Below are 13,248 nucleotides of genomic sequence, written 5' to 3' on the forward strand. Positions count from 1 at the left end.
TTCTGACCAAAGTTACTTCTCTTCTTGCCTCTTTCTCACAGCCAATGTTGTCTTGGGCGAGCAGAATTGCTATTGTCAAGATGATGGTGTTACCCTTAATCTTGTATATGTTCCGTACAGTTGCTATCCCCCTCCCTGATTCCTATTTTACCAAACTTCAGTCCATTCTTTCCAACTACATCTGGGAGGGTAAGAGATCCAGGGTTCGACTTAAGGTGATGACACGTCCTTGGTCCCATGGGGGTGCGGGTGTCCCAGATGTTAAAAAATATTATATGGCGTCTGTCCTAGATCATCTTAGGGTCGGGTGGGATGAGACTTCTAAATGGCGCTGGGCCGAAATTGAGGAATGCCTTTTGGATGCCCCGCTTGTGAGTATTTTACGCCCTAAGGATTCAAGTCTGCCCGTCACTTCCCCTCCCTTACTGAGTATTAGGGCCACGGTGTCTGCTTGGCGTTATTTTTTGTCATATACTTCCAGAGAAGACCTGGTCCCTTTATCAAAGCTACCCATACTATATTTAACCTCCTTTCTTCCCCAGCTGCGACTCCGTGGTTGGGTCTCTAGGGGTCTCTACAGAGTGACACAGCTGTTTACAGACGACGGGTTTAAATTGTTCTCCATGTTACAGGAAGAGTTCCAGCTCCCTAAGTCGGATTTTTTTAAATTTTTGCAGTTGCGTCATTTTTTTCAATCCTACGAACCCTCTAGATTCACCTTTCCCAGGCTAGCTTTAAAGTTGTGGAATAGGTCCACGCCTGTTAGAGGTGGGTTATCTGTGTTTTATGGCTTTTTCTCTGTCCCTCCGGAGCGGGTCAAGCCTCTTCACCTGCTCCGTTGGGAGGCGGATCTTGCCAGGACCATCCCTCTGTCTGACTGGTATACGGCAGCTGGGTTTGTTAAACGTGTATCTAAGGGGGCTGCACATTGGGAAACGGCTTTGAAAATTATGCTGAGGTGGTATAGGACTCCGACCCAGTTGGCGCATATTGATTCTTCTTGTTCTAGACTCTGCTGGAGGGGATGCGGCCAAGTAGGTTCATTCTTGCATCTGTGGTGGGATTGCCCTCCGGTACGAACCTTCTGGATAGCGGTATTTCATTTCATGTCCGCCATAGCTGGTTTTGATATCTGTCCCTCTCCTGGTCTCGCCCTTTGTTTCCTAGATATTGGTAGTTTCCCCTCGGAGATGCAGGTCGTCCTGGATCAGATCGTGCTCGCAGCTCGAGCCATGATCGCTCGCCAGTGGAAGTCCGCTCTGTGTTTGACCTTAGCTGAACTAGTTCATCATGTGAACTTGGCATGTACCTTGGAACGTTTGTTGTCTAACAAAAACCATACTTATGCCAGGTTTCGATCCCAGTGGTCTCTCTGGATTTCATATGTGGAGTCTAATAAGGATGTTCTATCTCCTCGACCTTAGGCCGCCCCCAGGGGGTCCCCTTGATTACTATTTACCTACTATGTTATTACCCCAGGTGGCTTTATTTTTTTTTACTTTATTTTATTTTATCGTGTTCAATTTTTCGGATGCATTTTGTGTTTTTCTGGTATTGTATTCAGGTATGTGGTTATGTTGTTTATGTCATTGTTTGGTTTTCTTGTTCTTTTCTGTTCCTATTCCGTCTCCCTTGCTTCTCTTTTTCTTGTCTCTTTCCTGTTCCCTTCTGGTTGTGTTCCCCTTTTCATTCCTTTCTTGTCTTCTTGTAGAATTGGTGTCTTTGTAGCGTCTGTGTATCTGGTCCTTTGGTCTTTGTATGTTCGGTCATGTTTGTGTCATTCATGTATTTGACCTACAGCCCGGAGTTCCAGCTTGCGATTCCTATTTTACTGCTTGGACGTATGCCGATTCTTCTTATGTTTGTTATTGCTTTTTTAATTGTATTGTAAAAGCTTTCTTCTTTTCAATAAAAATAAAAAAAAATAAATAAATAAAATGTATATAAGGCTGAGTATGGAGATGATTCTATGCAAACAGGGGAACAGCCTAATAAGTAGAGAAGGAAACAGATTTATTTAATAAGATATATTACAAAAATTCTTATATTCACCTGTGAAAAGTTTTATAATTTTGGTTTTCTAATTGAAGGTACTCTTTCAAGTTTTATCTTATTTTTTTTCCTAAAATACTGAAAATTGAGATGTACCTGTACTAATCCTAACTATAGCATTCCTGCATATCATAAGGTATCCAATAAGTATAGATTATGAAGATATTTTGCAGAAATTGAAGAATTTGTCCTACAATTTAATGCACTAATACATGGAAAGAATCCTTATATTATCAATTTTAAGGATAAAGGTATAATGTACTGCTAGAGCGTCTCGGGAGAGAAGGACTTGTCAATCTTCTATAGTTCTGTGGAATTTGTCACAGTAATAATATGTTTCTATAGCACAACTATGTCAATTATTCCATATCTTTAAAGAGGTTATACAGGAAACAGGAACCTCAGAGGCGGGTGTAAAACAAAAAAATATCCCTACTCATCTGTTCCCAGCGCTCCTATGTACAGCCCTCCCTTGTCCATCCTCCGTCCAGTGCCAAGACTTGCTGGACCAGAGATGTAGAGTCTCATATAACTGCTGGGGCCAAACAGTTTCCTGTGATTCCTGGATAACCATAGTACATAATGTATTACTGCAAATTGATTTTTCTTCCTAATTTCTAGACCAATGCAGAAACGAGCACACATGAAATGATAGTCAAACTGGTATGTATGAAAAATAATATTTTCAAAAAGTAACTTAGAAAAATGTTATGAAAAGTGGTGACTTTATAAATGAGCGCAGGAATACAAGGAAATCCCTGTAAATATAGCCAATGGACTGACTGGTCATTGACATTATTTTAAGGTGCCCCATGGAAATCAGTCGGTGAGTGTGGAAAATCAGTCAGAAAGGGCAATTTTTGGTAATTTGAGAAAAAAAATATCACTCATCCCTTTACTCATGTCCTATAAAGTGAAGTGTAGATAGCACACTATCAAGTAGTGAAGTTAGGGTCCCACTCCAGTAGCTGGTTTACTCACGTCCTATATTCTTGGATGAACTTGATGGACAAATGTCTTTTTCAGCCATACTATAACTATGTAACTACCACAGGGGCCCAACCACCCACTGAGAGCTTTTTATACAAATAAGTAGCGCGATTGGTGCTGCAAGGCAGAAGGACGTTCCTGGCTAATGGTCAGAAACGCCCTTCTGACTGTAAAGCGCTACGGTACCGGGACCGATAGCGCTTTACACCGGGCACGGATCGGGAAAGCCGACAGTGTGCTGAATTCAGCGCACTGTCAGCTTTCTGGCAGTATATAACACTGCCTGTGCCAGATATGGTGAAAGGTCCTCTTTAACCACTTAGATAATGCTGCGACCATGTGGTTAGATTATATAGGTGCCATCTTTGACGCAATCACCCCTGCAGAGTTGTAAGGTATCAAGAATCTGTTGTTATGACAGACAAGAGCTTGTTGAAGGATTCCATGCTTGTCATCTGTAAAGATCTATTACACATTGCCAGAAACAGAATGCAATAGAACAATAGCAAATTTACAATATACTGCAATACCGAAGTACTGAAGTGTATTGTATAAATCATCAAAGCCCTTAGAGAGACTAAAAATAAAATTTAGAAAACAAAAATAATAAACAATTAGGGCTAGTTCACATGGGGGCAAGGAGGCGGATTTTGACAGCGGATTTCGCCTCAAAATCCGCCTCTATACAATGGTGGTCTAAGGAGACCGCCAGGCTTCTTTTTTCTGCTAGCGGTATGTTGCTGCTAGCGGAAAAAAGAAGCGAGCTGCACTTTCTTCAGGCAGCTGCGGCTTCCGCCTGGTGGCAGCAACCTCCGCTGTCGGCCCATTCATTTGAGCTGACTCCGGAGGGGGAATCTGCGTCCGTGAGGGTCGTGGCAGGCGGGTTTTTACCCGAGAGTGACGCGACTCCCCGCGTCACTCTTGGTACCAAAATCCGCCCCACCGTTCTCCGTGTGAACGAGCCCTTAAATCCCACATTACATACAAAAATAAGCATATATGGTACCACCACATCCAAGAATGTCTGAACTATTAAAATATAAAACTATTCATTCAATTTGGGTAATGTTTGCATCTTCGGCTCCCCTGAAAAATTGAATAAAAAGAGATCAAAACATAATATATGCTCCCAAATATATATATATGAAAAAAAAAGCTGAGAGAAAATAGAGATTCTGCATTTTTACACTTTTTTTCCCCCAAAATTTGGGGGGAAAAGAAGGGTGCGTCTTATGGTCTGAATGTGGCCGCCCGGCATCCACTGTAATAGAGAGGCGGATGCCGGCGAGGGATAGACGCTGCCCTGCCCTGCATGAAGCCAGCAGCGGGAGGAGCCGCTGCTGGCTTCATGCAGGGCAGGAGCGCAGCGATGTCTCAGGTCCCAGCACCTGTGCCGGCGTCTATCCCTCGCCGGCATCCGCCTCTCAATTACAGCGGATGCCGGGTCTGTATTGGCGGCCCCTTCTTCCCCGGGGCCGGTCCCCACCGGCCCCATACCTGTAAAGTTGCAGTTCGGGTGACAGCCGGGAGCCTAATGAAGGCTCCCAGGCCTGTCACTGCTATATTACCATTGCGGATAGTCTATGACCAGCCGTAATAGTAATGTCCCATAGACGGCAATACAGTTGTATTGCCGTCTATGGGACTTGCAATCAAATGACTGCAGGTTCAAGCCCCCCGGGGGGGAATAAAATAGTTTAAAAAAAAAAAAAGCTTTAAAAATATATAATAAAAAAATGAAATAAGTAAAAGTTCTACATTACCTCCTTTCCCTAGAATATATATAACAGTAGAAAATCATATGTCAAACACATACACATTAGGTATCCCTGTGTCCGAAAATGCCCGGTCTACTAATAGTTTTCCTGTACGCTGAACGTCAATATCACAATTGCTAAACCGCCGGGGGTTTTTTTCAATAAAAGGTGATCTAAGCAATAGATATTCCCCAAAATGGTATAACTAAAAAGTACATCTGGCCCCGCAAAAAAAAAAAAACGCTCTATGCGTCCCTGTACAGCTGCAGGGTCACCTGTCAATGTGGCCTTGCAGCTGTTGCAAAACTACAACTCCCATATATTAAATATTTTACCATTTTTTTGCTTCAAAATTTTTTCCCCCTATTTTCCTCCTCTAAAACCTAGGGGCGTCTTATAGTCCGAAAAATACGGTAATTTTCACATTTTTATTTTTTTTTCTCCAGCTTACCAGGAAATCATAAGGGATATTAAATGGTGCCATTAGGATGTGAAAATTTGTCAAGCACTTTTATGGCTGTATTAAAGGGGTTGACCACTTTCAGACCAATATTGAGAGACATATGTTATTGTTTGTATTATGAAAGTTGTACAATTTTCCAATATACTGTCTGTATCAATTCCTCACTGATTTTCTAGATCTCTGCTTGTAGTCATTCATTCCATTACTTCTAGTGGATAAAAGTCTGACGTACGTGATGTACGGTCCATGGTCATGTTTCATACAGTTCATGGTCATGTGATGTACAGTCCATGGAGTGGCATAACTAGGAATGGTGAACTTTTGAAATGCCTTCCCCCCTAAAAGGGGTACGTGGGTGTGCAGGCTGTATATGAACGTGGGGTGACATGGGGTGCAGGGTGTGTATGAGCAAGAGGGGGAATGGGGGTGCAAGCAAGAGGGGGGAATTGGTGTGCAAGCTGTGTGCGAGTAAGAGGGAGAATAGAGGTGCAGAATGTGTGCGAGGAAGACGGTGATGTGGAGGGGGAACCTCCCCATTCCCCCACACTCTTGCTCACCCACAGACTGCACCACTGATTTCCCCTTCTTTCTTACACATAGCCTGTGCCCCCACAAACTGAAGATTCTAGCACAGCATTGTGTTTTACGTTATAAACAGAAACCTTGGTACAGGTGTGAACATAGCCTTATTTCTAGTATAGATTACTGCTAATACATGCATAGTACAAGCTGTGTGTATGTTTTTATTACATATTAGACAGAAGCCGAATGCCTTGGAGATAAAATGCTTCTCAAGGACAATGCAATGGTAAGAAAACCTTCACTTTTTTAGTCTTAATGTGTAAATTTTATCAATATACCAATATTTTTGCTCTGTGTCGAAAGTAGATAAGCCATGAAAATTATCTATAAATTACTGATTGGTGGTCAGTTGATAACTGGGACCACCCAAGTGTACAATGGACACAGAATACGCGCCCCGCTCCATTCATTTCAATGACAAGACTGAAAAAGCCAAAGTACAGCCCTCAGCTATCGCAATGCTCTCATTGCAATGAATAAAGCAGGGGAGGGGGAGGGGGGCTCATTCTGTGTCCACTGCTACATTGTAAATGGCAGTAAAACACCCCAGTGTACCCAATGTATGTTATAAAGACATAAGTTTCAGATTGAAGCCTTACATATATACTCCATGTGTTACAGGAAAAAGCGCTTCTGCAAAGTGGGGGGGATCTTAAAGGAGCACTGCAGAACTGCATTACGAAACTGAAGGTAAACATTCCTCAATGTCTGGTCTGTGCTCATATCTTTAGAAAAAAAAGTAGTGTGGGGCAGGCCAGGATGGAACGCCTTGGACTGATATATTTCATATAACCCAACAGTAAGATAAAGAAAAATAACACTCACCAGTGATAGAAATCTTCTTTATTCTTTATAAAAGGCAGTATTATGATACTTGGAAGATGGCACATAAAAGATGGAAAACTTTTTGTGTGTGTCTGTTTGCACATATGACCTATTCATAAAGCGGAGCACCACCAAGTTGGACATTCAGTGACTCCCCAATTATTTTCCTTTAAGGGCCCCTTCACATGGCGTAAGTGCTCGGCTCATTCCGAGCCGTACATGCGAGCGCTTCTAAATACTTCCCATTCACTTCAATGGGAGCGCTCGTAAAGCCAGCTTTACGCGCGCTCCCATTAAAGTGAATGGGAAGTGTTTAGAAGCGCTCGCGTGTACGGCTCAGAATGAGCCGAGCGCTTACGCCATGTGAAGGGGCCCTAAGATAACAAGAATGACCACTTCTCCATAGAGGACTACTACTGGCCCATTCTCAGAATTCAATCTAATTATGTATTTTATTAAGAAATTTCCATTGTGCTACCTCTAGGACAGGGTTATAGGTAGGAGGGTGCAACCAGGTCATGTTCCCTGGGGTCCTGGTTGTCAGGAAAGAGTCAACAAGACACTTTTATGCATTTAGATACCGAGTAGGGGTAGTGAAATGAACCTTTGCCCAAGTAATGAAAGTCTAGCTACAGCTCTGTCTAAGGTTTTTTCCGGATAGCAAACTGACCCATTCATTTCTATGGGCCCATACACATGTCTGTGAATTACATGGTCACTAGAGATGAGCAAACAGCATGCTCCCATAGAAATGAATGGAAGCACCTGTGACGCTGACTTTGCCGGCAGCCGTCCGGCATCACAGGTGCTTCCATTCATTTCTATGGGGGTGTGCTGTTCGGATCGGCTGATCCAAACAGTGTTCGCTCATCTCTAATGGTCACGTGTGGGTCCACAGTCCGGGCCGTAAAATATGGAGCAGGTCCTAGTCCTATCTGATTTTGCGGCCCTACTTCCATGGTTCCTATTCGTTAAAGCGGCTTTGGAAGCACGGACAGCATACAGGCGACAACACGGGTAACATGAATGGTAGCCGGTTAGCGGAAGAACATTGTCATTTAATATCAATAGGGTTATCGTCACGAATATACACGTACAGCTGGGAGACTTCTAGAATGTACAACTTGTTCCGAGCTATTTGGTAGAATAATGATTCTTACACTTACTGTAAAACTGTACATAATAAAATAACAGCTTGTCTACATATTGTAGATGAATAAACTATACTGAACACTCTACAATGTAACCATGTGATTTTATTACAGGACATTCTTACAGACTTACCCATACCACCTAATCTTTCATGTGGCTTGGTAAGTGTTAAGATAAGGTTGTCAACATTTTTAAGATACTTCTTTTTATATTTATTTGCCTTCCTTTAAAGGGATCCTATCATTAAAATGTTTTGGTTTTTATTCTGATTAACACATAGGAATAGCCTTAAGAAAGACTATTCTTCTCCTACCTTTAGATGTCTTCTCCGCGCCACCATTCGGTAGAAATCCCGTTTTTCTTTGGTATGCAAAAGAGTCCTCTTGCAGCACTGGGAGGTGGTCCCCAGCGTTCAAACAGCACTGGGGGCATCCCCAATGCTGCAAGAGAAATCTCCAGCGACGCCTCTATCTTCTTCTGGAACCGCTTCTCCCCACGTCTTCTTGTGGCGCTGGGGGTAAAACTTCTGTGCATGCGCAGTCAGCTCTGCCATCTGGCCTTGCGGCAGAGCTTATGCTCACGGCCACAAAAAAATGGCTGGGGGCATGTGCAGTCAGCTCTACCCGAGGCCCGATGGCAGAGCCAATTGCGCATGCGTAGAAGTTTGACCCCAGCACCGGAAGAAGACGCGGACAGAGGCCATTCCAGACGAAGATGGAGGCAGTGTTGGAGATTTCTCTTGCCACATTGGGGATGCCCCCATTGCTGTTTGAGCGTTGGGGACCACCCCCAGTGCTGCAAGAGAACTCATTTGAATACCGAAGAAAATCTGGATTTCTACTGAACGGCGGCGCGGAGAAGACATCTAAAAGTAGGAGAAGAATAGCCTTTCTTAAGGCTATTCTTTTTTGTGTTAGGGACAAAAAATGTAATTTTAATGATAGAGTCCCTTTAACTGATTCATTGAAGAGATTGAAAAACAGGACTATACATATATATCTTTAGATAAAACGAATCCAGCATGGCCAATGGTGGGGAATAAAACTTCTTCTTTATTGAAACATTTGCATAAAACACTTTATACACACAGTAAAGTTTGTTTAAACGTCAGACTGACGCGTTTCGGACTGTATGTCCTTTTTCAAAGCAAAGTTGTTTTGTTCCTCTGTTATTCCTCTTAGACATTTAGGAATAACAACCATGTGTTACTAGTTACAGAATTCTCTGCTGACTTAATGTATTTAAAGGGTTATTCCAGTTAGAATAGGTAACCAATATTAGTGTGGGTCTGACACCTGGGACCCCTGCTGATCAGCTGTTTGAAGGGGCCACAGCCCTTGTGTGAGCAATATGACCTCTTTTCTGCTCACGCCATCATTAATAGCAGCAATGTGATGTATTTATGACTTCTTTCATTCACTTCTATGGGATGAGTTTGTCAAAAAAAGCAAAATGGAACTGGAACAAGCCATTAACCTAAACAGGCAGGGTGGAAGAATTGTGCCGTAATGCAACAAATGGCGCTGTGCCGCATTTTCATTATATAATTTGTCATTCATCTTTAATGGAGCCATGACATCATCAAATATGGCGTTTCATGTGTACAATAGAAAATGTCACACATGTAGCCATATCCTGGGGTCTAGTAGTGTAAAAATGGCACCAGCCCAAACTCTGACTAAACATTGGGGCTGTCTAGTATTAGCAAAACACCTCCAACCTTCTACAAACTATTGGAAGAATTGGACATGTTGTACTTCAACTTAGCCTATCCTTGCTGGAAACCTTTAATGTCATCTCCGTCTTCCTTATATCCTTAGTCCGGTTAAACTTGACCATGATGGGGCTGAGGAATATGTTTACAGTCTACAGTCTACATTATTCACAGCATTACGCATTATACACACCCACCGTGTGAAACTGTCCTTAGTTAAAAGATCCAGTTGTGCATGTCTATGGGGATTTACAGGAGATAGTAGGCAGCCAAGCCAGTGTTTGAGAATATTCAAGGGTAAAAATATGGAAACAATGGTGCACACTTATTAACACATCTAAACCAGTTTTTTGGCCTAGATGTGTGAATGTGGGTTGCCCCTTTGGCGCCAGGCCCTGTCTTGTGCGAGAGTTGTGACCCATCCCATGTTCTGTGTCGAGGACACCTTGGGTCCAGTCACAGCTGTGATCGCAGTGACCCCTATAGTTACATCAATGCTAGAGACAATGTATCATGTGAATGTCCATTATACCAGGAGAAAGTATCTATGTGGCATTTATAAGGGAAGTCCCATCATTTGGCTGATAGGTATAGATGATGGAATAAATTCCCATTCACTCATAAAGCAACAGATCACCAAATATAATCTACAGTATCCAACAATGACTGTTCCTAAAAACAAAGATTACATAGAAAATACAGTATTTGGTGTATAATTTGTAATTTTTTCTGGCTTGTTACAGTAAAAAATGTAACCTTCAGCTATTTACAGTAGATGCATCTAGTAATAGTTCAGCTTTGTGATAAAACACTCTTTTTTGCCTTTTAGAATCTTTAAATGTTTTAATACATAAAACATTCTGGACTAATTGTTCATATCTTCTTTTTATTCAAGCTTGGAAGTGTTGGTGGACTTGCTGGTGGTATTCTTGGGAAATAACTCAAGAACTAATCCAGCTCTTAGTGAAACGAGGTAACTTGAGATAAAAAGTGTAATTCACTATACAAATCTGTCAAGAGAATCTTTTCCCTTCCTCTTAGCTTCCTATCGTACTGTACATTAGAGCTCATATTTATGGAATAAGACGGTAGAATTCTAGTCCAATAGTAGAAGATCTTATACATAGAGATGAGTGAACAGTAAAATGTTCGCTATTCGCTATTCGTTTCGAGTAGCCCCTCAATATTCGACTACTCGAATCGAATATCAAACCCTATTATATTCTATGGGGGAAAAATGCTCATTTCAGGGGTAGGCAACATTCGATCAAATTGAACTTACCAAGTCCACGAGTGAGGGTCGGGCTGGATTCTCTGAGAAGTCTTCTCCGTGCAGCGTCCCCGTGGCGTCTTCCAGCTCTGAATTCACTCTGCCAGGCATCGGGCCTGGGCAGAGCCGACTGCGCATGCCCGCACTACAAGAAAATGGCCGCTTACAGTCAAAGCGGCCATTTTCTTGTAGCGCGGGCATGCGCAGTTGGCTCTGCCCAGGCCCGATGCCTGGCAGAGTGAATTCAGAGCCGGAAGACGGCGCGGGACGCTGCACGGAGAAGACTTCTAAAGGTAGGAGAAAAACGAGCATTGATTGGCCGACTGTATAGCATTCGGCCAATCAACGCTGGTTCTGCATCGAATTTTTCCATTCAAATAGCGAGTAGTATTCGATCGAGTATGAGTATTTCGAATACCGTAGTATTCGATCGAATACCTACTCGATCGAATACTACTCGCTCATCTCTAATTATACACAGTGTTCTCCTCTATATACTACTAATAGTCTATACAGGAAAGTTCTGAGTATTATTAGAACTCTATAAATCTATTTCACCATTTGCTTATCTATTTTTTTTTTTTTTTAGCTTGGACATAAGTAGTAGAAGAGAAGACGACATGCAATAAAAAAAGACAAAAAAATATATAAATGATTGATTTTTGATTTTCTTGATGATTAATGAAATTGTTTCTGATAAATCTTTTGCTTCAATCAATCCAATAAATCATTTTCAAATCTAACCTTGTGTGTGTTCTTTAATAAAGGTGTACTGACCACCTCAAAAACTACCTGAGGATGAGGCCCCATATGGCGTAAAAAAAAACATGTCGCTTTACAATCACTGCATGGCGGATGGGATTTTAGCGAATCCCATCCACACATTGCGGATAAATACATGCAACGGACATACTGCGATTTACAAAACTCTTGTGGTTTTGGAAATCTCAGCATGTCAATTATATCTATGGAAACCCTGGTGGTCTCCCTTTAGGTATAACAGAAGCAGAAAGTCTGCAGAGGAAACCTCTGTGGACTTTCTGTGAAAAGCACTGTGGGAAAAACCATGATGAGTTGCTGCCATGTTTTTTCTCGCAGTGCTTTGATGCTGCTGCACACTACGTGGGACCTTAGTTTAAGGCTAGGACCCTACATAGAGAAATGTAGCAAAGAAAAAGCAGCCAAAAAAAACCGGAGGGGTAAATGCATCACTTTTTTTCTGCAGCCTTTTTCACTCCATTTTCACAAAGTTTTCCTATTATACTTTGCACAATAAAATCCCTTTTTAAAGAAAATAATAATAGGCTTAATTATTTTTTGGTCTTATCCAATGTACCCGTATAAGAGCTTGTTTTTCAAGGCCCAGATGTAGTTTCGTTGTTACCATTTTGGGATACGTGAGCTATCAATTACCTTTCATTGATTTGTTGGAAAGGGTGGATAGAAGAAAAGGTTCACAAAGCCATATGAGGGCTCAGTTTTTGTGGGGCAAAATGTAGTTTGTAATGGGGCAGTTTAAAATTCCATAGGATACAACAGCATTTGCACCTTTTTCATACAGGTTTTGATTTTATGGTGTTCACAACGTAGAAGAAAAATGAGATGTTACCTATATTCTGTAGGTCAGTACAATTGCTGTATTTTATAGTTGTTCTTTATATTTTAATTAGAGATGAGCGACCACTAAAATGTTCGAGGTTCGAAATCCGATTAGAACAGCCGCTCACTGTTCGACTGTTCGAACGGGTTTCGAACCCCATTATAGTCTATGGGAAACATATACTCGTTAAGGGGGAAACCCAAATCCATGTCTGGAGGGTCACCAAGTCCACTATGACACCACAGGAAATGATGCCAACACCTCTGGAATGACACTGGGACAGCAGGGGAAGCATGTCTGGGGGCATCTAACACACCAAAGACCCTCTATTACCCCAACATCACAGCCTAACAACTACACATTTTACAAACTCAATACCACTTCTCAGACAGTGGAAAAACACCTTGAAACATGTGTATTTGGCCCTTGGAGTGAGGAGAGCCTGTCACCAGCATTGTATTAGGTACTTGGAGTGAGGAGAGCCTTGCAACAGCAGTGTATTTGGCTCTTGTAGTGAGTAGAGGTTGGCACCAGCATTGTTTTTTGAAAATCAGGGTGGATTGAGCCTCTAACCAGCAGAGTTTTGTGAAATTCATGGTGGAGGTAGCCGCCAACCAGCAGAGTTTTGTGAAATTCATGGTGGAGGTAGCCTCCAACCAGCAGAGTTTTGGGAAATCAGGGTGGGGGGAGCCTCCAACCAGCAGAGTTTTGGGAAATTCATGGAGGAGGGAGCCTCTAACCAGCAGAGTTGTGGGAAATTCATGGTGGAGGGAGCCTCTAACCAGCAGAGTTTTGGGAAATTCATGGTGGAGGGAGCCTCTAGCCAGCAGAGTTTTGGGAAAT

General features: G+C 42.3%; 1 protein-coding gene across 1 annotated transcript in view; it reads left to right on the top strand.

The window, feature by feature from the left end:
* Positions 1–11,443, top strand: part of LOC142217830 (uncharacterized) — a 37,571-nt gene extending 26,128 nt beyond the window's left edge. The window contains exons 10-15 of the mRNA XM_075286150.1: positions 2,674–2,715; positions 6,020–6,070; positions 6,466–6,534; positions 7,935–7,982; positions 10,431–10,508; positions 11,395–11,443. Coding sequence (XP_075142251.1) covers positions 2,674–2,715; positions 6,020–6,070; positions 6,466–6,534; positions 7,935–7,982; positions 10,431–10,475 — 255 coding nt within the window. The 3' untranslated portion in view covers positions 10,476–10,508; positions 11,395–11,443. The remainder of the gene's footprint in view (positions 1–2,673; positions 2,716–6,019; positions 6,071–6,465; positions 6,535–7,934; positions 7,983–10,430; positions 10,509–11,394) is intronic.
* Positions 11,444–13,248: the final 1,805 nt, after the last annotated feature.

The sequence above is a fragment of the Leptodactylus fuscus genome, chromosome 9, assembly GCF_031893055.1.
Source record: "Leptodactylus fuscus isolate aLepFus1 chromosome 9, aLepFus1.hap2, whole genome shotgun sequence".
In the NCBI taxonomy this organism is placed as follows: Eukaryota; Metazoa; Chordata; class Amphibia; order Anura; family Leptodactylidae; genus Leptodactylus; species Leptodactylus fuscus.